At 40.6% G+C, this 25,547-nt stretch overlaps 1 protein-coding gene across 1 annotated transcript in view; it reads left to right on the top strand.

Annotated features, from left to right (window-relative positions):
* The first annotated feature begins 100 nt into the window (after window positions 1-100).
* LOC127411010 (protein unc-79 homolog) overlaps window positions 101-25,547 on the top strand; it is a 135,898-nt gene continuing 110,451 nt past the window's right edge. Inside the window, exons 1-8 of the mRNA XM_051646318.1 lie at window positions 101-322; window positions 3,066-3,186; window positions 6,051-6,364; window positions 7,270-7,440; window positions 7,672-7,767; window positions 7,934-7,989; window positions 8,073-8,202; window positions 8,301-8,365. Of these exons, the coding sequence (XP_051502278.1) occupies window positions 301-322; window positions 3,066-3,186; window positions 6,051-6,364; window positions 7,270-7,440; window positions 7,672-7,767; window positions 7,934-7,989; window positions 8,073-8,202; window positions 8,301-8,365 (975 nt within the window). The 5' untranslated portion in view covers window positions 101-300. The remainder of the gene's footprint in view (window positions 323-3,065; window positions 3,187-6,050; window positions 6,365-7,269; window positions 7,441-7,671; window positions 7,768-7,933; window positions 7,990-8,072; window positions 8,203-8,300; window positions 8,366-25,547) is intronic.

Raw genomic sequence — 25,547 nt, 5'->3', positions numbered from 1 at the left:
TCAGTCGTTTTGTCTGTTCGACACGGAATAGTCCATTTTCTCTAAAGGAGAGTTACGAAGAGAATCTTTAAACATGTGACAGCTAAGATCATGGTGACATCAACACATCCTTCACAGATATTTGAGCGCACATGAACATTCAGCGGGTGTTGTTATTGGGTTTGTATGAGAATAATCGCTGCTGTGATTCGGTTCAGTGGTTTCACCTGAACAAACATCGATTGATTCCGTTCTGAGGGAGAAAGCGCCGCTCGAGCATCTACACAACATTTACTCTATGAATCCGGGACAATTATTAACATGTCTACGAAGGCAGAGCAATGTAAGTATTTTATAACGCATGTTGGTGTGTAATTGTGATTTATTAAATACAATAACGGAAGCGTTGTTAAGGCAACAGTGTCTCTGAATGAACGCGAGAGAGACGTCACATAATTTACTGTATATTTACATGATTCAGCCTGAAAATAACACAGAAGATTTCTGGTGATGTGTATTTGTCGAGGTCGAATTGTCAAATAGTGATTATTCCAGAAAAAAGAAGCTGGAGTTTTATGTTCAGTGTTTTTTGAAGGACATCTGCAGGTGTCCTTCAGGATTTTCATCATAATGAACTGATGTTACTTTGAATCTGTGAGATATGTGATGATTGATGACAGACACTGGGATGGTAAAGGACATATTGGGAAGAACCATTACTGGACAATAACCAGATGTGTTCCCCATTCTGATGGTTGATGTGAACATTAACTGAAGCTCCTGACCCGTATCTGCATGATTTTATGCACTGCTGCCACACGATTGGCTGATTAGATAATCGCATGAATAAGTAGATGTACAAGTGTAAATAATAAAGTGGTCACTGAGTGTGTGTATATATATATATATATATATATATATATATATATATATGTGATCTGGAAAAATTCCTTGTAAATTGTAGAAATTTTGTTTCATTATGCAAAAAAACCTGCTTTTCACCTTTTCCATGTGCTCCTCTCATTCACTTACTGCTAATACTGCTAATATGATTACTGAAGACTGTATATGTTCACACAACAAAAATCGTGTTGAGTTGCCTAGATACAATGCATGGTACATCTTACCCCACTTTCCCCTGCATGAAGATACTGTATTACAGTGATATTGTAGCTGTTCTGGTGGCTTCTGCTGTTTATCTCTGTGTCTTCTCTGAAACCCTGAGCTGTTTTTACAGCCTCTTATGTTTCACCCTAATCTGATTTTTACAGTATATAATATGAACATCTAACAACCACATGGAAAACCACACAGGATTTTTACAAATACACCTCTATCATCATAGATGTACTCTAAAATGATTATATTGCCTGAACTTCTTCAAATCAGATTGGGAAAACAAATCAGAATTGACTGCAGTGTGAACAAACACATAAATGACCTCAACTGCTACCAGCTTTGCATCTGATATACTCTGCACTCCACACTAAATGTGTTCCAAAACATCCCAACAAATAATTGGCAAATAATATTTGAAAGTTTACCAACGCTCAACTCTAGTTACTGAGAACTTTCCAAGAACTCTCAATGCCATTCGATTTGTTCTTTCTAACCCAAAATGATAATAATAAATCTGCATTCAGACACTGGCTCCAAAAGCATCCTAAATTAATTCTTCAGTAAACCGGAGTCCAAACAGCCTCTCCAATGTGTGCTCAACACTTCTAAATGTCAGTTGTTGGTCAAACACAAGAAAACTTGAAATGAACTCAGCAATAAGTATTATTCAAGAAAAGTCTGAATTTTAAGCTTGATAAACATGCGCAAAACATATTTAATCAATGCATGTTTTCACAATATTGTCCTGGAGGATTTTTTATCCGGTCTGGACAGTCGTTCAAATTTTTATTTGCCCTGCCACAAAAAAATGATACATGTTATTTTTTCGCTTGGATTGTTTTGTATGTATTTGTGCCGGAACTAGTATAATCCATTTTCTTTCTTAGAAATTTTTTAAATGAAGCTGCTTTTTCTGGTATCACATATCAATGATGTTTGGCATACAACTCAACTTATTCTTGCAATTTTGACAACCTAATTTGTGTTTGCGAGATAAATAGTTATCCTGGTGACCAGAATTTGCAACAACAATGATCAATACATGTTTTAAGTTTGTAAGTGTAAAAATACATTTATAAGATCAGCAAATGTAAGATGGCCCATCTAATGACAGTTACATCAACTGGCCCCAAACTCTCTGACCCAGGACCAGTGGGCCATCCTAGGTTGAGCCCTGTGCTGTGATGGTTTGGAGGCTTGGTCAATTTTTGAATTGTTTGGATAGAGAATTATGAAAATTGAGGATCAGACTCAATGTGAAAAAAAAAAAAAATACCACACACACATTTTATTCTTTTGAGTTTTTTAGAGGACTATAAACTGCTGTTCTGTGACAAACCAGCTGAACATGAATTCATGAAACTGAAAGAAACCAAGAAAGATGGAAAAATATCGCATCAAATTATGAGAGAGAGAGAGAGAGCATGAAATAATGAGTGGAGAAGAACTACAGAAGAAACATATGACACAGAAAGAGATAAAGAGAATGAAAGTTTAAATCCGTTGCATCATAAACTATGAGAAATATGAGGAACACAAATAGTTTCCAGGAGTCACCCTCATTAATTGTCCAACAACAGAAGGTCAAACACTGTTACATGATACAATGATTTTCTGTTTGCTGTTTTTATGTGTAAATCTCACAGTCTAGATGGAAACTGTATGAAACTGTCAGTAAAAAAGTGGGATTTTCAGAAAGCAAATTTGAATCTTGTCTTTTTATGTCAGCATTACGTCAGCTGTGTAAACTATTGACTTCATGGTGCTTGTGTTGAGGGATGTGAGTTTACAGATTTGTTCATCGTAATGCAGTGCAATTAAAGCCATTGACTTGATTAACATGAAACCCTTCTGACATATTTACAGTTGTCATTCATTCATCTATTATGGTTGATCAAAACTTTAAACAGCAGCAGTGCACACTGTTGGATGTTCATTATGTGTCCTTTTGCTCTTTATTTGTCTAGTTGGCTCTAAGATTCGATACTTGCAAGAGTATCACAACCGTGTGCTACACAATATTTACCCAGTGCCTTCCGGAACAGACATTGCAAACACTCTGAAATACTTTTCCCAAACGCTGCTCAGGTAAGTGCACAACACTGGAAACAGGTGAAATACAAAACACTGCACACAGTTCTTTTGTTTTATGAGATTCTAAATGGTAAATGTTGCATTCTAATGATTATGACAGAACTAGCTTTTATTTAGAGGAACATTGTCTAATAATAACAGTTCCAAGAATGATGGAGCTGTGTTGATCAGATCTACCCAACATCAGCCCAGTTTCTCTACATGATTCCTCTATAAGGGCTCTATAACAGCCCTGCTTTATAATCTGGGACACATCATGTCAATTAATTTAAAGGCCACAATCTTAGCTAAATTGTTATGATTCATAAACAGATCAGTTTGACCACATTGAACAATCACTACATCACAACAGGCCACCTTAAAAACTGTGTGCACTTCATATGATCTGGATTTGATTGACAGTGACAGATAAAGAATGAGGAAAATGATCTTGATTCCTATTGAAGTCATTACAGTAATTGATGATACTGGGCAGATGAAATGTTGCTGTAAGCTGAAATCATTTAAAGTAGCTCCTAATTCAACAGGATCAAAGTAAACACTTGACTGACTTGAGGATTGTTTTTGTTTGTTTGTAGTTGTGTCTTTTATATGTCTGTGTAGTGCTCAATAACCTCAGCCATAATTGAGCTTTGAAAATCATTTTCATAACTAGTTTCCATGGGCTTAAATCCGAGTTATGGAGATAAAGGCCTATATTAAGAGCATTTTTTAAATGTTTTGCTTCCTTTCAGCAAATTCTATTGTTTATATATCTAATGAAATAATAATGAATAATTTGATCTTTCCACCATGAAAGTGTAAACACGAACCATGTGAGGCTGTTTTGATACAACTATTTGTTTATTGTGTTCAATAAAGATTTGAAGTGAGACAGTTTAGAAACAGTTTCATATGATACCACTAGTGACAGCAATATGTACATACATGTGTGTGTATTTGTGTGTGTGTGATTCCTTTGTGTATTTGTTTATCAGTGTTTGTCCATGAAATTAACCTTTTGTTATTGAGAGAACATATTTAGTATATTGTCAGATATTTAAAGGAATAGTTTGCCCAAAAATGATCATTCCCTCATAATTTACTAACCCGTATGCCGTCTCAAATGACTTTTTGACTTTCTTTCTTTCTTCTGTAGAACACAGAGATATTTTGATTGAGATATAATGTGTTTTATTTCCATATAATGCAAGTCATTGGGGTCCGACACTTTCAAGCTCCAGAAAGTACACAAAGGCATCATAAAGGTAATCCTTACGACTCCATGTCTTCTGAAGTGATACGATCGTTTTTGTTTGAGAAACAGACCAAAACGTAACTCCTTTTCACTATAAATTTGGACATCTGCAGTCTCCTTGGAGTGATCATGATTTGAAGCTTGATTACACTTGCAGAGCGCTTTACATCACTTCAGAAGACATTGATTAAACCACTGGAGTCATACTTTTATGCTGACTTTCTGTCATTTTTGAAGCTTGTTAGTATTGGACCCCATTGACTTGCATTGTATGGATATAAAAAACATCATATCTCCATCAAAAAATCTTCATTTGTGTTCAGCAGAAGAAAAAAAGTCATACACATCTGGAATGGCATGATGGTGAGGAAATGATGAGAGAATTTTCATTTTTGGGTGAACTAACCCTTTTAAAGCAGTGATGTTAGGGATAGGGTTACTTTCTCTGTAGAAGAGAAATACATCTGTAAGTGACTTGTTTATATATATTTATGAAGGCCATATCAATGGGTTTGAAATGTTTATAGAATTCTGCTGAAGAACACGTTCATGCAGCATTCTGCAGTTTAACCACATTTCATTCACTGCCAGATATACACGTTTGATTCTGAGTAACAATTTGTTTTGTCCAAGAGCTTTTATTAGACAGTTTGATTAATGGAACACCATCCTGTTTTATGTAACGTACATCAAAATACGTTTCCTCTCTCCCTTCAAGACCATCGCAAACCAAATTACTGCTGTTTTTATTGAAAGAAAGCACAGAAAGGCAAAATTTTGCAGGGGACAGCAAACACACACACCCATCCCTTCACAAACATGACACATTGCTTTTGAAACCAGTGTATGCCTTTTCCATTACAGTTTCCCAGCTGTAGACTAGTTACTTTTCGTTTAGAACTGAAATCCATGTGCCTGTTGGATCTCATTATTTCTCTTCCCTGAAATGATACTGGACAGTATCATAATGTATTTACATACAGACATTCTTTTTTTCTGGTGCAATAAACATGTGTTGTGATCAGGGAGCGTTTAGTGTAACCTCACATACATGTTTATTACTGGCTGAAGCATGTTTCTGAAGTGTCATCTCTGTATCGTCCTCCGAACTGATTTTGAGATTCTCTCTCATCTCTGACAGCCCCCCATTGCTCTATAATTCCCATGAGGCTCTTTGGCCTCAGCGCCGCTGACCCTCCTTTGATTGGCTGTATGGAGGGCACAGTGAGCGCGTCAAAGCTGTTTCCTCTGGAGAAGAACGGGGCTGCCACTGAAAACATGCCATTTTTATAGTTTTGCTCCTTGTCACCAGATACGCATGAGATGCAGTGATCGTTGCGTGTTTCGCAAGCGTCTGTTTTGTGTGGTTCACTTCTCAAATTAAGAGAAAAATAAAATAAAAAAATAAATAAAACTACTTTTCCAAAACAAAATAGAAACCAAATCAGTGCAATTGATCAAGACACTGCATCCTATGTGAGGAATATCTGGGTTTGGTTCTTTTCTACTTACACTGTCTCTGTAGAGCCATTTCAATGTAATGTGCTGTTTCTTTGTGTCTTTGTTGTCTCTTTTTTTCCCCTGTTCCCCCCCACCCCCCTCCCTCCCTCCCTCGGAGCAGCATCCTGTCCCGTACAGGCAGAAAGGAGAGCCAGGAAGCTTCCAATTTGGCCGTGCCCATGACCATGTGTCTTTTTCCTGTGCCATTCCCACTCACCCCATCTCTAAGACCACAAGTCAGTTCCATCAACCCTACAGTTACTCGATCCCTCCTTTACAGCGTTCTGCGGGACGCCCCGGCCGACCGGGCTGGTGCCCCCCAGCAGAGTCGGGACGTCCAGCTCTCAGAATACCCTTCACTGGACTATCAGGGGCTCTATGCCACTCTCGTGACCTTGCTTGACCTGGTGCCTCTTCTGCAGCATGGTCAGCACGGTGAGTCACGGGCAGTCCGCTCTTTTTTTTTTATTGGTTGATTCCATTTCCCACACTTGTTTCTGGGGAAATTAAAAACAAAGAAGCAAGAAAAATTTGTAACCGAGTTCATAAAAGTTTAATATTGCAAAGCTGTGCTGGATAATTGCACAGTTATTAATTGCAAACAACTTTTACTTACCTTGCAAAAATTACAGTATTGTTTCATAAATTCACTTCCGTTATGATAGCCCTTTCAGTGCCAACTGATATTTCTCAGGAAATTAAATAATCTAAAAAGACCGATATTTGGCCATTTTAAGATTGCCGCATCAGCTGAAAATTGTGCCCAGAAATTCATCATTCTGCCTGGTCAGTTCTAAAAATCTACCAGCAGAATTGTTAATGGATAGTTCACATTTTCTGTTCTCAAATATTTTTTTTTTGAATTGTGAGTAAATATCGTGTAAAAGTAAGTCTTCATTTAAATTCGGCAATTTTGTGTACATCTTATTTGCTATTATAAAATTGTGTGTATCAGCTATTGGCCACCCTTCTTTCTAGATATCAGCATCGGCTTTTGAACACCATATCTGTCGTCGATCACAAAATTAAACAAGAATCTAACATTTTCAAAGTCTGTCATTGATTGTTTTTAGTTTGCATCTTACTGATCTAAACAATGTGCCTGACCATGAATTTTCTTTATTTCATCTTTCGTTCATGGGGCGCACTCATAAAGGGCTTTGTGTGGATAACCAAGTATTTTCATGTATTGCAGTATGCAGTGTTTGCATGCATGCTAAAGATCATTATTGTGACATCACAAATCTTTAATGTCAGTATATTGTTCAAGCTGCATGAGTATTTTCTGTGTGGTTGAGGAAGATGAGGAACTCATTAGTTTCTCTATTTTTCTCTATCAGATCTCGGCCAGGCCATATTTTACACCACAACATGCCTTCTGCCTTTCCTTAGTGACGATATTCTCTGCACTTTACCCTACACCATGATCTCCACTTTAGCCACGTTTCCTCCTTTCCTGCACAAAGACATCATAGAGTATCTGAGCACCTCCTTCCTCCCCATGGCCATATGTGAGTATACTGATACTGTCATATTTTCATATGACTGATATTTCAGAAACAAAGCAGAGTATTTTGTTGGAGCATATTTCCAGAAAGGAGCCAAGTCTATCCAGAACAGTTCACTTTCTTTTTGTAAGATAAGCAGCAAGGACTAATGAATGCTACATCGTGTGAAAAGTTTTTACTTGATAAATAATAAATAAATAAGGTAAATCAGGAACAGATGTTTGTGTTTTTCAGTGGGTTCGACTCGAAGAGAGGGTGGTGTTCCAGCATATGTCAATCTGTCTGCCTCCTCCATGTTGATGATTGCCATGCAATACACTTCAAATCCAGGTATCCAAATGAAAATGCATCACTGAAAATGATTTCCATTCTCAATAAGTGATGGTCATTTGCAGAGGTCTCTGGGCCACATGTCAGTAGTGAAGTATTTATGGGGCATGTGAACAAGAATGTGAGCCCTCGGCTCATGAGATGTTGTTTCTGTGCTTGTTTTCAGTGTACCACTGTCAGCTTTTGGAGTGTCTTATGAAATTCAAGCAGGAAGTTTGGAAGGTAAGGGTTTGATTTTTGCTGTCTTTTTGGAGTTTCCTGTACAAGACATTCCTACTGACCTAGAGACATCACTTGTTTTAAAGGATCTTCTGTATGTCATATCATACGGCCCATCTCAAGTGAAGCCTCCAGCTGTTCAAATGCTCTTTCATTACTGGCCCAACCTTAAGCCTCCAGGCGCCATCAGTGAGTATAGAGGACTGCAATACACAGGTGAGATCTGGTCCAGTGGGTTGAAACAGAACTTCAGTTTAGAGCACCTGAAATATACACATTATTTTTCTCTCTCTTTTTTTTTCACTTTCTCACAGCCTGGAACCCCATCCACTGCCAACACATTGAGTGTCAGAATTCTATTAATAAGCCTGCGGTTAAGGTACAGTAACTCTCTTTAATATGTAGATTTTTTTTTCTTCTAAATTGCTATTCGAGTTGGCCAAAACTTTGTTGTTTTTAAACATTATTTTACTATAGACACAGTCCAAAACTGTAACAACAGCTCTGGTGTGTTTAGTTTAGTACCCAAATGCAGTTTTATTTGAACAAGATTCCAGGAACACAACAAAGCAGGAGATAAGATCAAAACCCAAAGCAGAATTCACAGACATCATCCTGTCTACACCAGGCATGTCTGTGTATGCGATGCAACGGCTTGAGCCTTTCTATGCTGGATGCGTCGACGCAAATGTTTTAAACTTTTATTTTTGTTGTTGGTAGTAGTAGCGCCAGAGCGTGCAGCGCAAAATGGAATGGGACACCCGTTTACTGAAAAATAACCTTGGGAGAAACCAGGCTCACTGTGAGGGCCAGTTCCCCTCGCTTCCTGCTTTGCTACTGTTCGGATGCTTTGGCTTACTGCTCCGTGCTTTGCTACCTTGATTTTGCAGTTTAACCTCTTATTTTCATATCAGCAATTCAGCACAGTGCTCAAACTACCTAATTTGGCACGCACACTAAAACCAGAGGACTTTTGGGACTGAATTATTACTACAAAAATTGGATTTTCTGTCAAAGCGTTCTACCAGCCTTCTACTACCGGCAGTTTACATTCCTGAAATGGGACAACACAGCTGCCTTCACACAGACGTACGAGAAAGAAAGTGCCTCCTTTCGGTTCAAACTCCACTTGCTTCTCAAACTGCCACAGACTTCTACAAAAGATTGCAGTTCTTGAAACGTAGTTACTTGCGGTTAGGGTTAGGGTATACAGAGTATACGGAGCATAGATAAACCAGCAGAACAGATGCCAAAAGTAACTGGTGAAAGTGAGAGCACAAACCGATGGCATAAACAAGGAGCTAGACCCAAAGTTGCATCACATATTGCAGCATTAGCATCATCCACCCCAGATATGGTTATGACCTGACTAGCCAATCTGGTATTCTTCCACACCCGAAATGTCTTGAAAATACATTTGAACCTCTAATGAATGTGGATGGAGATACCAGGAATGTAATCGGACAAAGATCACATCAGTCAGCAGCTAACATTGCAGCTGGCAGGTGCTCAAGGGGGAGCAGGCATTGGCGCTCTGCTGAGATTACAGCCGAGCCCAGCACTCTGATAGTTGATAACTCCATCATCAGAAACACTGGTAACAGGGATACCACTACTTGCTGCCTTCCTCAAGTAACGGTTTCTGTAAATCTGTAAATCAGGTTATTGTACATGTGGTGAAAAATATATTCAGAATGAGCAGTCAGAACTCCTTAAGAGGGATTTCAATGAACTCTTTGAAACACTTGGGAGATTTAAAGTTCAGTCATTCATCAGTGGACCGCTCCCAGAGCGAGGAACATATACAGATACAGGACCCAACGACAAAATCCTGTAAAAAAAAAAAACAAGGGAGCCAAGATAACATACTTCAGCCTCCAGAAACACCAGAGCCACAGTCGCTGTCACCACACACTTTCTCCCTCTCGCAACCATCACCACTTCTGAGCTTCTTAGAGAAACTAGTGTTTGCTGGAAGAAAGCTCTCCCACTCCATTGTGTGAGCCTCCAGATACCAACCAAAAAACGGCAGCCACTCTACCACCAAAGCCTGTGGGTCCAGCTCGCCCACCCCCTCCCTCAGAGAGAGCTCTCCGGCCACTGGCACAACACCAGGGATCACATGGTCCTTTTTATGCTCTCAGTGAACAACAAACAACTGATAACAGCTCTCAGTGATATGTGTCAGGTCCCTGCTTCTGTAGCAGCAACATTCACAAATGTACACAGAACAAGCAGGAACCCAATGTGCCTTCTCTATATCTTTTCGATTGAGTGATAGAAAGACTAAGGTATTCTCAAGACGTATGGCTTCTAATCCGTTGCCTATTAGACGTCAATCCGAGATTGCTGTGGGGCCAAAAACAGATACTGTCAAGTTAGCACTTTTAAACATCCGCTCACTTAAGCACAAGTCATTTTTAGTCAATGACCTCATCCCCACAATCAACCTGGTTTTTATGTTTCTAAATGAAACTTGGTTATATAACAGCTGCAGTGCAACAGTCCTCAATGAACCAGCCCCTCCAAACTTTACTTTTATAAGTGTCTACACAGCTGTCAGAAGAGGTGGAGGATTAGCTGCAATAATTAAAGATGTCTTTCAGTGCAAGCAACTTGCACTTGGTGATTATTTGACCTTTGAATATCTAAGTATTGTACTAAAAGGTGCTCCACACATTCTATTTATAATTATTTATTGGCCTCCAAAATATTCTCCAGCCTTTGTTGATGATTTTACAGAACTGTTATCAGAAACTTCCTCTGAATTTGACTGGTTTGTTATTGCTGGGGATTTCAACATTCATACAGATAATCCTGAACACAACACTGCAAAATAAATCATAACAGTTTTAAACACTTTTGATCTGTCTCAGCATGTAGATGGACCCACACACAATCATGGACACACTCTGGATCTGCTCATTAGTAAGGGTCTGAACATTTCATCCACTCTTATTAAGGACGTAGTGCTATCCGACCATTTCTGTATTTTCTTTGATATATTGATTTATCCTGCCACTGAAGTTAGATCTGTCTCTGTCAAAAAGAGGTGCGTAAATGAGACTACTAGTGTGCAATTTATGAAGGTTATATCTATGACACAAAGTTTATCCGCAGACTGTGTTGATGTTCTCCTCGATAACTTTAACTCAGAAGTTAAAAATGCTATTGATGGCATTGCTCCTGTAAAGTTCAGGACGATTACTGGCAGGTGTAAATCACTTTGGAGAAACAAAACAGCAGTGCAAAGCATGAAAAGAATATGCAGGAAAGCAGAATGAATGTGGTGGAAAAAAAACTTGAAGTCCATTATAACATCTACAAAGACAGCCTTCATGCTTTCAATTTGGAACTAGGCACAGCTAGACAGAATTTCTTTTCAAACTTTTTAAACAGCAACATAAACAACACCCGCACCCTTTTTGTTACTATAGAGAGACTGACTAACCCCCCAACACAGGTTCCCTATGAATTGCTCTCTGACAGCAAATGCAACGAGTTTGCATCTTTTTTCATGAAGATCAATGATATTATAATGGCGATCAGCTCGTCCTCATGTTGAGCTGAGGTTAGACAGCACCCTCTGCAAAAACTTCAGACATTAGTCACCTTGTCTGATTTTGAGGCAATTGATGGCAAAACCCTGGAAGAAACAGTACAGCATCTTAAAACATCGACCTGCTGTCTTGACACTCTCCCCATGTCATTTTTCAAAAATGTGTTTAACTGTCTAGAAAAAGAACTGCTAGAAATAGTCAATGCCTCACTCCTTTCAGGCACTTTTCCGAAGTCCCTAAAAACTGCAGTTGTTAAGCCCCTGCTAAAAAATAACAATCTGGATAACTCTATATTATACAACTACAGACCAATTTCAAATCTTCCTTTCATAGGCAAGATAATCGGAAAGGTTGTTTTCAATCAGCTGAATAAACTCAAATGGCTACTTTGACAATTTCAAGTCTGGTTTCCGACACCATCATAGCACAGAGATGGCACACTTAATGATCTTAGTGCTGCCTTTGACACTGTTGACCACAACATTCTCATAGACAGGCTGGAAAACTGGGTAGGGCTCTCTGGGACAATCCTCAGTTGGTTCAGGCCATATCAAGAAGGGAGGGGTTACTATGTGAACATACTGTAGATAACTATGAATCTGAGTGAAATCCATGACGTGTGGAGTCCCACAAGGCTCAATTCTTGCACCGATCTTGTTCAACCTGTATATGTTCCCACTAGGCCAAATTATGAAAAAGAACCAAATTGCATACCATAGCTATGCAGACGATACCCAGATCTATCTAGCCCTATTGCCAAATGACTACAGCCCCATAGACTCTCTGTGCCAGTCCATTGATTAAATTAACAGTTTGATGTGCCAAAACTTCCTTCAGTTAAACAATGACAAGACAGAGGTCATTGTATTTGGCAACAAAGGCAAAATTCCAAAGGTGAACACATACCTTGACTCCAGGGGTCTAAAGACAAAAAATCAAGTCAGGAATCTTGGTGTCATTTTGGAGTCAGACCTTAGTTTCTGTTGTTATGTCAAAGCAATAACTAAATCAGCCTACTATCATCTAAAAATATAGCCAGAATAAGGTGTTTTGTATCCAGTCAAGACTTAGAGAAACTTGTTCATGCTTTCATCACCAGTAGGGTGGACTACTGCAATGGACTCCTCACCGGCCTTCCTAAAAAGACCATTTAGACACCTGCAGCTCTTTCAGAATGCTGCTGCCAGGATTCTCACCAGAACAAAAAAATCTGAGCATATTACTCCAGTCCTCAGGTCTTTACATTGGCTTCCAGTTACATTTAGAATTGATTTTAAGGTACTATTACTTGTTTATATATCAGTCAATGGCCTAAAACCTAAATACATTGCAGTTATGCTTGTTGAATATAAACCTAACAGACCTCTCAGATCATTAGGATAAAGTCAGTTTGAAATACCAAGGGTTCACACAAAACAAGGTGGGACAGCGTTTAGCTATTATGCCACCCACAGCTGGAATATAGCAAGTCAGGTGTGCTCCAACATTAGCCACATTTAACTCTGCATTTATTCACTGAGCACTGTGCTGCACTCACTGATTGCACTGCATCATTTTATTTCTGTATTCTTTTTCTCTTTTATTCATTTTTATTCATTTTTCTTTTTTAAATGTATTTTATTTCTTTTTATTCTTATTTCTTGTTCTTAACTAGTTTTAAAATTTATTTTTTATATATCTTATATTTTCTTTATCCTTTTTATGTAAAGCATTTTGAATTGTCATTGTGTTTGAAATGTGCTATATAAATTAGGGATGGTGCCGATCTGATACCTGGATTGGTATCGGGTCTGATTCTGACGTTTTTACCCATATCTGGTATCGTCCGATGAGCCCAATCCAAATCCGATACCGCATGTTGGTCATTGACATTACTGTAAAGGTCAAATATTGACATAAATAACCTTCAAATCACTATTAAAATAGTCCATATAACTTGTGCATTTTATTCAGGCTCTTACAGTCACCCAAAAGCTTTGTGAATTGCAAAAGGCTATGTTTAATAATAAATATACAGTCAGCATGCACAGTTAACTCTGGCACCATGCTTTACTAAACAAGTGCCACTCTGCCGACACACACACACATAAACACGCGCAGAGGCTCATGATGCGCTGCTCAGCGCAATATGTGGTTGCTCCACACAAACTCCATCTCAGATGTAGATGATCAATAGTTCGGTCCGCCTATAACATGCATTGAGAAAGGTACCGGACAAGCATTTTACCAGATGTTGAATGAGAAGTAAATATATTGCCTCCAGAAGACTTCACTGATGGAATGGTGGAAAAAAACGCTATCTGTTTTATGTATCTGCCAAGAGTTTCCCTGCCTTGTCTCCCAACTCAAAGTATGTCTGTCTTGCCTTGAATAAGCAAAACTGTACCCTCTGTGACAAAATAGTACTGTACCTCTATTTTAGCTGAGTCAACTCTCTAAGAATTCAGCTCTGTTTCAGCACTTTTAATACTCTTTTCCAATTCCATGAATTCCTGTGCTTTGATATTTTTAATGAATGAGGCATATTGTATGATCCGCCCCCTATGAACTGCCTTAAGCGCCTCCCATACCACGCCCACAGAGGACACTGAGGACCAATTGATTTCTACATAAACATTAACTTCTGTCTTTAACATCAGTTGAAATGCTGGGTCATGTAGGAGGGATGTATTAAACCGCAATCTATATGATTTTATTTTCTCTATATACTGCAACATCTCTAAACACACCAAAGCATGATCTGAAACTAAAATGTTCCCATTAAGCAATCAGTGACAAATGGAATAAGTGACTTAGATATAAAAAAAATACATTTCTAGAGTAAATATTATGAACTGATGAAAAAAAGGTGTAGTCCCTCCCAGATGGATTCAGAAGTCTCCAAATATCTGTAAGACCAAGATTTTTACACATCCTCTGTAGTGTCAACATTGCTCTAAAGGGTCTACACACTTTTGCATCACTATAATCAAGGACCGGATCCATTAAAAGATTGAAGTCTCCACCCAAAACCATATCATGAAGGATCCCAGTGGCTCAAGATCTATAAAACAGTTCAGATCATCAGCATTGGGTGCATAAATATTAGCCAAGATAAGATTTTCCCCCTGTATTTCATCTAAAACAATAATGACTCTTCCTAAATTATCTTTAATCTGTTTGAGACAATTAAATTGTAAATGCTTACTTATCAATGTGATGACTCCCCTGCTGTTACTCGAACCAGCACTGCAAAACACTTGTCCACCCCATGCCCTACACAGTTTCTTCAGCTTCCTGTAAAGAAAGGTGTTTCTTGAAGGAACACTATATCAAATTGTTTATGCTTAAGAAAAGATACAACCTTCATTCTTTTTATAGGGTGCCCCAGCCTATTAACATTCCACGTGGAGAGAAATATTTTACCTATATTAAAGTGTGACATATTGACATGCAAAGAAAAAATGTTTTAATGTCTAAATTATTTAGACCACTATTCAACATTGATGTAACCATAAAATCCTTAATAACCCAGAGAACAGAAAAAAGATAACCCCGCGCATAACAGTCCTAACTGGTGTCCATCCCCCGGCAATCTGATGGTCCATGAATACTCACGAGATTTCTGTGACACTATTGCTACCAGATTGCTCAAGTCCGGTGTTTTTTTTTTTTCGTAACCCATGCCATTAAATTGCACATAAATGTATTCAATAAAATAGGCCCCAGTAAATAACATCGAACCCACAAATTAACAAATTAACTCAACAATAAGTTAGTGTAGGGAGAAAGAGAAAAAAAACTTAGAGTCAGTGAGCAGTCAACAGAATAACAAACCCTCTCAGACTGCATCAGCAAAATGTATGATGTGTAGTCTGTATTATTGATTAAGTGCAGGCAAAGTTACCCACTCACACCATTGATTTAATGAAAGCCATAGCTTGTCGTTGGCATGCGAAAGTCTTGCGTCCACACTTGGTGTCAATTCTCAGCTCAGCAGGTAAAGCAATGCGAAGCTCACCTTCTGTTCGTTCAGAAATTTCTTACACTCTTTGAATCTATCCTGCTTCGCTTGCGTAGCTTTAGCAAAGTCTGTAAAAACCATAATGTTGCAGTCCTTCCAGCACAACTTGCCTTTATTCCTCGCCACTCATAGAACAAAGTCTCAGTCTGCCAACCACAAGAATCTTGCCAGGATTGATTGGGGTCTGTCACCTGCTTTGGGAAGCTGACCGAGAGCTCTGTGTGAGCCGGCGGCCCGCTGTGTCGATCAAATTCGGTATGAGCCCCTTCAGAAACTTGACCATATCTTGACCATCCTTTCCATCTGGGATTCCAGTGAAACAAACATTATTACTTCTGCTCCATATCCTCTATTTTTCCCCACACCTGGTCCATATCAGCCTTGGTGGCAGGCAGGTTAGCCTGTAGCCTGGCCGACTCCAGAAACTCGACTCACTTTTCAACATCGTCTATTCTTTTAATCAGGATGGAAAGTTTCGCCTCCACAGATGTGGCCGCTTAACATATTTCTGCGAGGGCCTCCATGTCAGTCGAGATTTTCGTTAGTGCTGCATAAATGTCTGCAATATCTTGACCTATGTCATGAGACTCGCTGTCATTATCAACTGGACCCCTGCCATTTTGATCCTGTGAGGCGTCAGACATGTGCAAACATTAGTGATTTTTAATGTCCCCACAGGCCATCGATTTAAACATTTTCGACATCTTACAATCCCAGCACAGTTTAACAAATCAAATCAAATCACTTTTATTGTCACACAGCCATATACACAAGTGCAATGGGGTGTGAAATTCTTGGGTGCAGTTCCGATCAACATAGCAGTCGTGACAGTGATGAGACATATACCAATTTACAATAACTTCAGATTAACACAACACAATTTAAAGTCTAATATACACATTATTACACACGACACAATATACAAATAATAACATACACTGTACAGTACAATGCACACAATATAGATACACATTATTCAATAAAAAAAGTATATATAGTATATATAGAATGTACAGTAGGTTGTATTGTACTGTATTGACATTCAGCTGTCGGTTGATAGTAAGTTGTTAAGAGAGAATATAATATAATAATAATATAATTTATGACAGTCCAGTGTGAGATATAAGAGTAATAAAGTGCAGTGCTGATGTATTTTGATCGTGGGAGATCAAGAGTTCAAAAGTCTGATTGCTTGGGGGAAGAAGCTATCATGGAGTCGGCTGGTGCGGGTCCTGATGCTGCGATACCGCCTGCCTGATGGTAGCAGTGAGAACAGCCCATGGCTCGGGTGGCTGGAGTCTCTGACGATCCTCCGAGCTTTTTTCACACACCGCCTGGTATATATGTCCTGGAGGGAGGGAAGCTCACCTCCGATGATGTGTCTGGCAGTTCGCACCACCCTTTGCAGTGCTTTGCGGTTGTGGGCTGTGCTATTGCCGTACCAGGCGGCGATGCAGCCAGTCAGGATGCTCTCTACAGTGCAGGTGTAGAACCGTGTGAGGATGTGGCGGTTCATTCCAAACTTCCTCAGCCATCTCAGGAAGAAGAGGCGCTGATGAGCCTTCTTCACAACGACTTCAGTGTGGACGGACCATGTGAGTTCCTCAGTGATGTGGACACCCAGGAACTTGAAGCTGCTGACTCTCTCCACTGGTGCTCCATTGATGGTGATGGGACTGTGTTCTCTGTCTTTTCTTCTGAAGTCCACCACAAGCTCCTTTGTCTTACTGACATTGAGGGAGAGGTTGTGCTCCTGACACCAGTGTGTCAGAGAGTGCACCTCCTAACTGTAGGCTGTTTCATCATTGTCAGTGATCAGACCTACAACCGTCGTGTCATCAGCAAACTTAATGATGGCATTGGAGCTATGTGTTGCCACACAGTCATGTGTGTACAAGGAATACAAGAGTGGGCTGAGAACACAGCCTTGTGGGGCTCCAGTGTTGAGGGTCAGTGATGAGGAGATGTTGCTGCCTATTCTAACCACCTGGCATCTGCTTGACAGGAAGTCCAGGATCCAGCTGCACAGCGAGCTGTTTAAGCCCTGAGCCTGGAGTTTCTCATCTAGCTTGGAGGGCACTATGGTGTTGAATGCTGAGCTGTAGTCTACAAACAGCATTCTCACATAAGTGTTCTTTTTTCCAGGTGGGAGCGAGCAGTGTGTATTGTAGATGCAATGGCATCATCAGTGGAGCAGTTGTTGTGGTAAGCAAACTGCAATGGGTCTAGAGAGAGAGGCAGCACAGAGCAGATGTAATCTCTGATTAGTCTCTCAAAGCATTTGCTGAAGATGGGGGTCAGAGCAACAGGACGCCAGTCATTTAAGCAAGTGATTTTTGATTGCTTTGGAACAGGCACAATGGTGAATGTTTTAAAGCATGTGGGGACTACAGACAAAGAGAGGGAAAGGTTGAAAATGTCTGTAAAAACACCAGCCAGCTGGTTTGCGCATGCTCTGATGACACGGCCCGGAATGCTGTCTGGGCCCACGGCTTTGCGGATATTCACCCGTCGGAAGGATCGAGTTACATCCGCTACAGAGACGGAGAGTGAACTAACCTCTGTAGCTTCGGCCGCGAGAGCTCTCTCCGCGAGGGCGGTGTTATTTCCCTCAAAACGAGCATAAAAAGTTTTTAGCTCATCCGGGAGAGAGGCAGCGGTGTTCATGGTGGAGTTTTTATTCCCTTTAAAGTCCGTGATGATGTTAATTCCCTGCCACATGCTTCTAGAGTTGGTGGTGTTAAACTGTCCTTCAATCTTGTTCCTGTACTGGCATTTTGCTGTTCTGATGGCAGAGGGCATAACTGGCTTGTTTATGCTCCTTCGCATTCCCGGAATTAAAAGCGGAGGTCCGCACATTAAGTGCCGCGCGAAAATCGCTATTAATCCATGGCTTCTGGTTCGGATAGATCCGTGTTGTTCTGGTCGGAAGGACGTCCTCTACGCACTTTCTGATGAAACACATTATGCTATCAGCGTAAAGCTTGATGTCATCATAAGAAGCGGACCGGAACATCTCCCAGTCCGTGTGTTCAAACCAGTCCTGTAGCGTAGAGTCTGATTGGTCCGACCAGCACTGGATCGTTCTGAGAGTGGGTGCTTCCTGTTTCAGTTTCTGCCTGTAAGTGGGCAGAAGCAGAATGGAAGAGTGGTCCGATTTGCCAAATGGTGGGCGGGGGGGATTTGTAGCCATCCCGGAAGGGAGAGTAGCAATGGTCCAAAACCCGGTGCCCTCGGTATTTTGGTGCGACTGATTTGAAACTGGCTTTATTAAAGTCCCCGGTCACAATGAATGCAGCCTCAGGGTGCGCAGTTTCCTGCTTGCTTATAATCCCATACAGTTCCTTGAGTGCCCAGTCTGTGTCGGCTTGTGGCGGGATGTACACAGCAGTGATAATGACCGCTGTGAATTCCCTTGGTAGCCAGAATGGTCGACACAGAAGCATGAGAAATTCCAGATCAGGAGAGCAGAAAGACTTGATAGAATGTATGTTCCTCTGATCACACCAGGATTTGTTGATCATAAAACATACACCACTACCTCTGCTTTTACCTGAGAGGTCTTTCGCTCTGTCCGCTCAGTGCACGGAGAACACCACGGGTTCAATGGCTGAGTCTGGAATCTCCGCAGACATCCAAGTTTCTGTAAGGCAGATATATAGGCCCTGGTATGCTAAGGGGCTGAATTTTAGCAAGACCACATTCAAATTTGTCTTTTGCCCAAACATCAGGGAATTTAGAAATAACACATTTCCATTCAGTACGGCTTTCTGCTACGTCCGTAGCAGTGACCACAGAGTTCCCTATGTCATGGTGGGAACCAGCTGGAGATAAGCGAATTGTTTCATTGCAGCCAAAAATAATTTTCTCTTGAGATAGCAAAATATCAGCTTCTAGGCTTTTCAAAACATCAATTCCAATTATAGTGCTTACTGTTTTTTTGCCTGCCCAAAACTCTGTCCAATAAACCTTTTTTATTTTTATTATTTTTTTTATTTTTTTTTTCAATGCTAAGAGGGACAGGAATAGATTTGTGAAAAACTTCTTTACCATTCAACCCTTCTGTGTACATAGAGTCTGATGTAGTTTGAAAAGGAATATCAGTGATAGAGACTGTTGCCCTTGTATCGATCAAAGCAATGCATTGCCGGCCTCCTAACAATGCATGAACGAAAGGGCGAGGGTCAGTTCTATCACAAAAGCCAGAGGCCGCTGACCCCTAATCATCTTTCAGCAGTCTCCTCCTGAGAGAGTTCAGTCTCAGTAAGCTTGGCACTCTCTTGTCTGCTTTCCCTCCCCCTTCTCTCTCTGTCATCAGAGTAGTTTCTCTGTGGGGCCCTACATGTTTTCTTGGAATGGCCCATTTTACCACAACTTGTACATTTCATTGGTTTCATAGTGCAGAAAATTGACTTATGACCCTTTTTACCACATCGGAAACATACAATCATTGACGGTGGAGCCATTTCCACACCAGCAGCAACAACAGATGCTTGTTTGTCTTCCTTTCTAGTTTGTAGGCGGCTCCAGCTTACAGCGCACCACTCGAGCAATGAGCTCCAGTCTGGAATTTGGACAGAGCCACTAATGAGCAGGTCTCTGTATTCTTTAGTCAGGCCATTAGTGGCCGATTCTATGACTATTGCTAAGTCATAATCTTCAGTTGTATCGTTTGCAGAACGGTAATTTTCGTAAGCATCACGGAACTGCTCTACATATACTTGTGGGTTTTCATCTACCCTTTGCTGAACCTGAGTGACACTAGTCCAGGAGAAAAGATCCCCACACCAGAATTTTCTGAACTCCCCACTTGTACATTGTATAAGCTTCACAATATTCTATCCAGTCAGTAGGCACTCTGGGGTGAATATCAACAGCTTGAACAAACTGTAATTTACTCGGGGGCACAAGAATCTCTACAATGACCTGGACATCACATATGCCTAAATTGTGTTGCCTTGCCAGAGCTTCTATTTTGGCCCATACTACTTTGTTTGGATTAAACAATTTCAAGGGCTCAAGGCCTGCCAGCAGATTGTTTCTCTCTGATGGAGATACTCTAACCCATTCTCCCATATCTCCTCCTGCCCCCATTTCTGTGTCTCTGGTGACATCATCAGTTACTCTGATAGGAAGATCTGACACTGTTCCTTTAAGAGGAACTTTGGCTTTTTCCATAACTGACAGAATAACATTCCTAACTGTCTGAGGCCCTTTTGGTGAAAATTGTGTCTGTTGTTCTTTGACTTTATCAGCATAAGGCGGAGGTGCTTCTATAACTGCATTCGGCAGTCTTCTAACTTCATCATAGGGACTCTCAGCTTGTTCTTCTGGCTGGGGGATGGTGTTCAGTGCAGCTGCCACTTGAGCAGGCTGATAAGAAAGCTCGGGAGCAGAGGGGGCTGGCACAAAAGCTGCTTTTTTATAGGTTTTACTATTTTCTATTGTTTCAAAAACCACAGCCAGCCCTTTGTTAACCTGACTCAGATCATATGCCACATTTATCCCAGACACTTCTGTAATTTTATCACACATCATCATAAGATCATGACAACCATCAAATACTTCTAAGATGATCCCGTCGGGGGTTAAAGGCACACACCCCATCTTACTAATCCATGAATATGCACACACTGCTAAGAACTTGTTCTTTTCTGTCTCTTTCTTCACCTCGAGCCAGTCAATTTGTTGCTCAGTTTTCCAACCAGAATTGAATCCCTAACTGATCATCTTATTGATGAGCTCAGAAATCTTTTAAAATGTCAAAGCATCGGAGCAGAGCTGTTTACAGCATTTGCCCTTTTCTGTTTCACAGCTTGAGCTATCATTGTTACTCATGTTTGAGGACATTTCTGGTTCACAATTTCAACTCAAAGGAAATGGTCACAATAGCCATTTTTATTTAGGTTAAGATTAAAAATAAAAGAGCTTAACTTCTGCACATTGGATTTTGCAAAGAACCTCTTATGATATTGGCCCACTGGTCTGATCAAATTAGGGCCTAATTTACTTTGGGACAGATCTCGATGTACCCATGATCAACCATTCCTAAATCTATTGCATTTTTTTATTTATCTCTATTTTTATTTATTCTAATCACTGACTGTCTGACCACTAAATTCAGGGATCCCCTATCTGAGTGGAAAATCTTGAGAGAGAGCCAGTGACTGTGCCTGCAGGTGACTAACTAGACTTCTGTCCTGTCGCAACAGGTATCCACATTCCTATTAGAGTATAAACATTCTAATTTAACCCCAATGTTAGTTTCAGTTAGTAGCTGATATCTCACATATTACTGGAACGATTTTATGATGCTAGGTAAATGTTGCCAGAATCCACTGGCCAAAGCTCACACCTTAATAATGGTGCAGCCTGCCACTCTCAACCCTCCTCAACCTTTTCCACCAGATAACCCTAAGAATTAAGTATTAAATCTACCTACCTTATTTGTTGGTTGATCAGGGGTTACAGCGAAAATTGCCTGGGCATTTTCCACCATAAAGCTGTAGGGGATTACAGCTTGGGCCCGTAGACCAGTAGGCTTTGAATGAAGACCAGGAGTCGAGGTGTCAGTCAAATTAGTTGAAATTTTACTGAAGCCAAATGGCAGAAGTCAGCAGTACAAAAGCCTCTTGAGTTCAAAGACAGGAGAATCACGAACTGAACTCAGGTCCAAAAACATCAATACTTATAGTAAGATACAGCATCAAGTTGACGTTAATGCCATAGCTTCCAGAATTCTGATTGGTTACAAGCATAGATAACTATAGAACATTTCTGAACATGGTCATCGTGTACATCGTTTATCTCATTGATTGTTGGCATGATGCTTTAGTTCCATATATAGGCTCCAATGGTCCAAGTCAGGTCATAGGCCATGGACAGTCTTCTTTTTATGGACAATAGTAGGTCTCTGAGGTCCAGTTGTCTGCCTCTCGACTGCTATTCTCACTTCACTGAATTCCTGAAACAGAAATACTTTTGGAGAAACACACACACAGTTTCTCCTATCCAAGGTCTTATACTACAAAGCTTCTGTTGGAGACTGGTCTTATCTTATTGGAACTCAAAACATAGAGATAACTGTACTTTCTCTCAGGGCATCTGAAATGGTATTCTTATTAAGCTGGCAGAAAACATTCACAATCAGTGTACGTTGTTGGGTCATGTAGACACTAGAGAAGCGGCCTACGTGACCTAGGCCTATTAGTCAGAAGACACACTGTCTCCTAAAGCATGAAGATAGATATGGAATGGTCTCACACTGCTTGTACGAGCATGACACCACAAAGAACATATATTAAGATACTTAGAATAATAAATCATTAGCTCAGAAGGATATATGTGATAACAATACTGATTAGTTCCACTAAAATAATTAACTTAATCACATTAGGTTAAATGCTGATCAGTTTAAATTTAATTCACTCAAAGGATATATATAAACTCAGCAAAAAAAAGAAACATCCCTTTTTCAGGACACTGTATTTTAAAGATAATTTTGTTCAAATCCAAATAACTTTACAGATCTTTATTGTAACAATGTTTTCCATGCTTGTTCAATGAACCATAAACAATTAATGAACATGCACCTGTGGAATGGTCATAAGATGCTAACAGCTTACAGACGGTAGGCAATTATGGTCACAGTTATAAAAACTTATGACACTAAAGAGACCTTTCTACTGACTCTGAAAAATACCAAAAGAAAGATGCCCAGGGTCCCTGCTCATCTGCGTGAACGTGCCTTAGGCATGCTGCATGGAGGCATGAGGACTGCAGATGTGGCCAGGGCAATAAATTGCAATGTCCGTACTGTGAGATGCCTAAGACAGTGCTACAGGGAGACAGGAAGGACAGCTGATCATCCTCGCAGTGGCAGACCACGTGTAACAACACCTGCACAGGATCGGTACATCCGAATATCACACATGAGGGACAGGTACAGGATGGCAATAACAACTGCCCGAGTTACACCAGGAATGCCCAATCCCTCCATCAGTGCTCAGACTGTCCACAATAGGCTGAGAGAGGCTGGACTGAGGGCTTGTAGGCCTGTTGTAAGGCAGGTCCTTACCAGACATCACCGGCAACAATGTCGCCTATGGGCACAAACCCACCTTTGCTGGACCAGACAGGACTGGCAAAAAGTGCTCTTCACTGACGAGTCGCAGTTTTGTCTCACCAGGGGTGATGGTCGGATTCGTGTTTATCGTCGAAGGAATGAGCGTTACATCGAGGCCTGTACTCTGGAGCGGGATCGATTTGGAGGTGGAGGGTCCGTCATGGTCTGGGGCGGTGTATCACAGCATCATCGGACTGAGCTTGTTGTCACTGCAGGCAATCTCAATGCTGTGCGTTACAGGGAAGACATCCTCCTCCCTCATGTGGTACCCTTCCTGCAGGCTCATCCTGACATGAGCCATACTGCTCGTTCATGCGTGATTTCCTGCAAGATAGGAATGTCAGTGTTCTGCCATGGCCAGCGAAGAGCCCGGATCTCAATCCCATTGAGCACGTCTGGGACCTGTTGGATAGGAGGGTAAGGGCTAGGGCCATTCCCCCCAGAAATGTCCGGGAACTTGCAAGTGCCTTAGTGGAAGAGTGGGGTAACATCTCACAGCAAGAACTGGCAAATCTGGTGCAGTCCATGAGGAGGAGATGCACTGCAATGCTTTTGATTTTGACCCCCCCACCCCCCCCCCCATGTTCAGGGACACATTATTCAATTTCTGTTAGTCACATGTCTGTGAAACTTGTTCAGTTTATGTCTTAGTTGTTGAATCTTTTTATGTTCATACAAATATGTACACATGTTAAGTTTGCTGAAAATAAAAGCAGTTGAAAGTGAGAGGACGTTTCTTTTTTTGTTGAGTTCATATTGAAGAAGATGAGGTGATGATCCAGGCGTCCACCCCTTCACTAATCCCAATGTGTCTTTTTCATTATCTATTTGAATGTTGAAGTCACCAACAATTAAAGCTCTATCCACAGTAAATACTAGATCTTATAGAAAATCTGCAAATTCACCAGGGAAATCAGAATATGTCCTGGGTGATATACTGTTGCATGGGCAAAAGATGACAGAGATTTTTTTATTTATATCTGACTGTGATATGTCTCTAGTTCTCTCGTAAAGAAGGAAGCGGGAGCCGGATAAATAATACACGTGAGTTTTTATTTTTAACACACTTTCACACAGAATTTTCACCACTGTTTGCTTTTCAGCACAACATGAACACGCACGTACACCCCTGTGTGCGTCTCTCTCCCCCCTCCGGCGGTCTGGACTGCCCTCTTATCCCTTTCCAGCTCTTACAGTGCATCCGGAATTATTCACAGAGCTTCACTTTTTCCACATTTTGTTATGTTACAGCCTTATTTCAAAATGGATTAAATTCATTATTTTCCTCAAAATTCTACAAATAATACCCCATAATGACAACGTGAAAGAAGTTTGTTTTAAATCTTTGCAAATTTATTAAAAATAAAAAACGAAAAAAATCACATGTACATAAGTATTCACAGCCTTTGCTCAATACTTTGTTGAAGCACCTTTGGCACCAATTACAGCCTCAAGTCTTTTTGAGTATGATGCTATAAGCTTGGCACACCTATTTTTGGGCAGTTTCTCCCATTCTTCTTTGCAGGACCTCTCAAGCTCCATCAGGTTGGATGGGGAGCGTCGGTGCACAGCCATTTTCAGATCTCTCCAGAGATGTTCAATCGGGTTCAAGTCTGGGCTCTGGCTGGGCCACTCAAGGACATTCACAGAGTTGTCCCGGAGCCACTCCTTTGTTATCTTGGCTGTGTGCTTAGGGTCGTTGTCCTGTTGGAAGATGAACCTTCACCCCAGTCTGAGGTCCAGAGTGCTCTGGAGCAGGTTTTCATCAAGGATGTCTCTGTACATTGCTATATTCATCTTTCCCTCGATCCTGACTAGTCTCCCAGTTCCTGCCGCTGAAAAACATCCCCACAGCATGATGCTGCCACCACCA

The sequence above is a fragment of the Myxocyprinus asiaticus genome, chromosome 20 (genome assembly GCF_019703515.2).
Source record: "Myxocyprinus asiaticus isolate MX2 ecotype Aquarium Trade chromosome 20, UBuf_Myxa_2, whole genome shotgun sequence".
Taxonomy (NCBI): domain Eukaryota; kingdom Metazoa; phylum Chordata; class Actinopteri; order Cypriniformes; family Catostomidae; genus Myxocyprinus; species Myxocyprinus asiaticus.
This window is presented reverse-complemented; position numbering and strand designations above follow the sequence as displayed.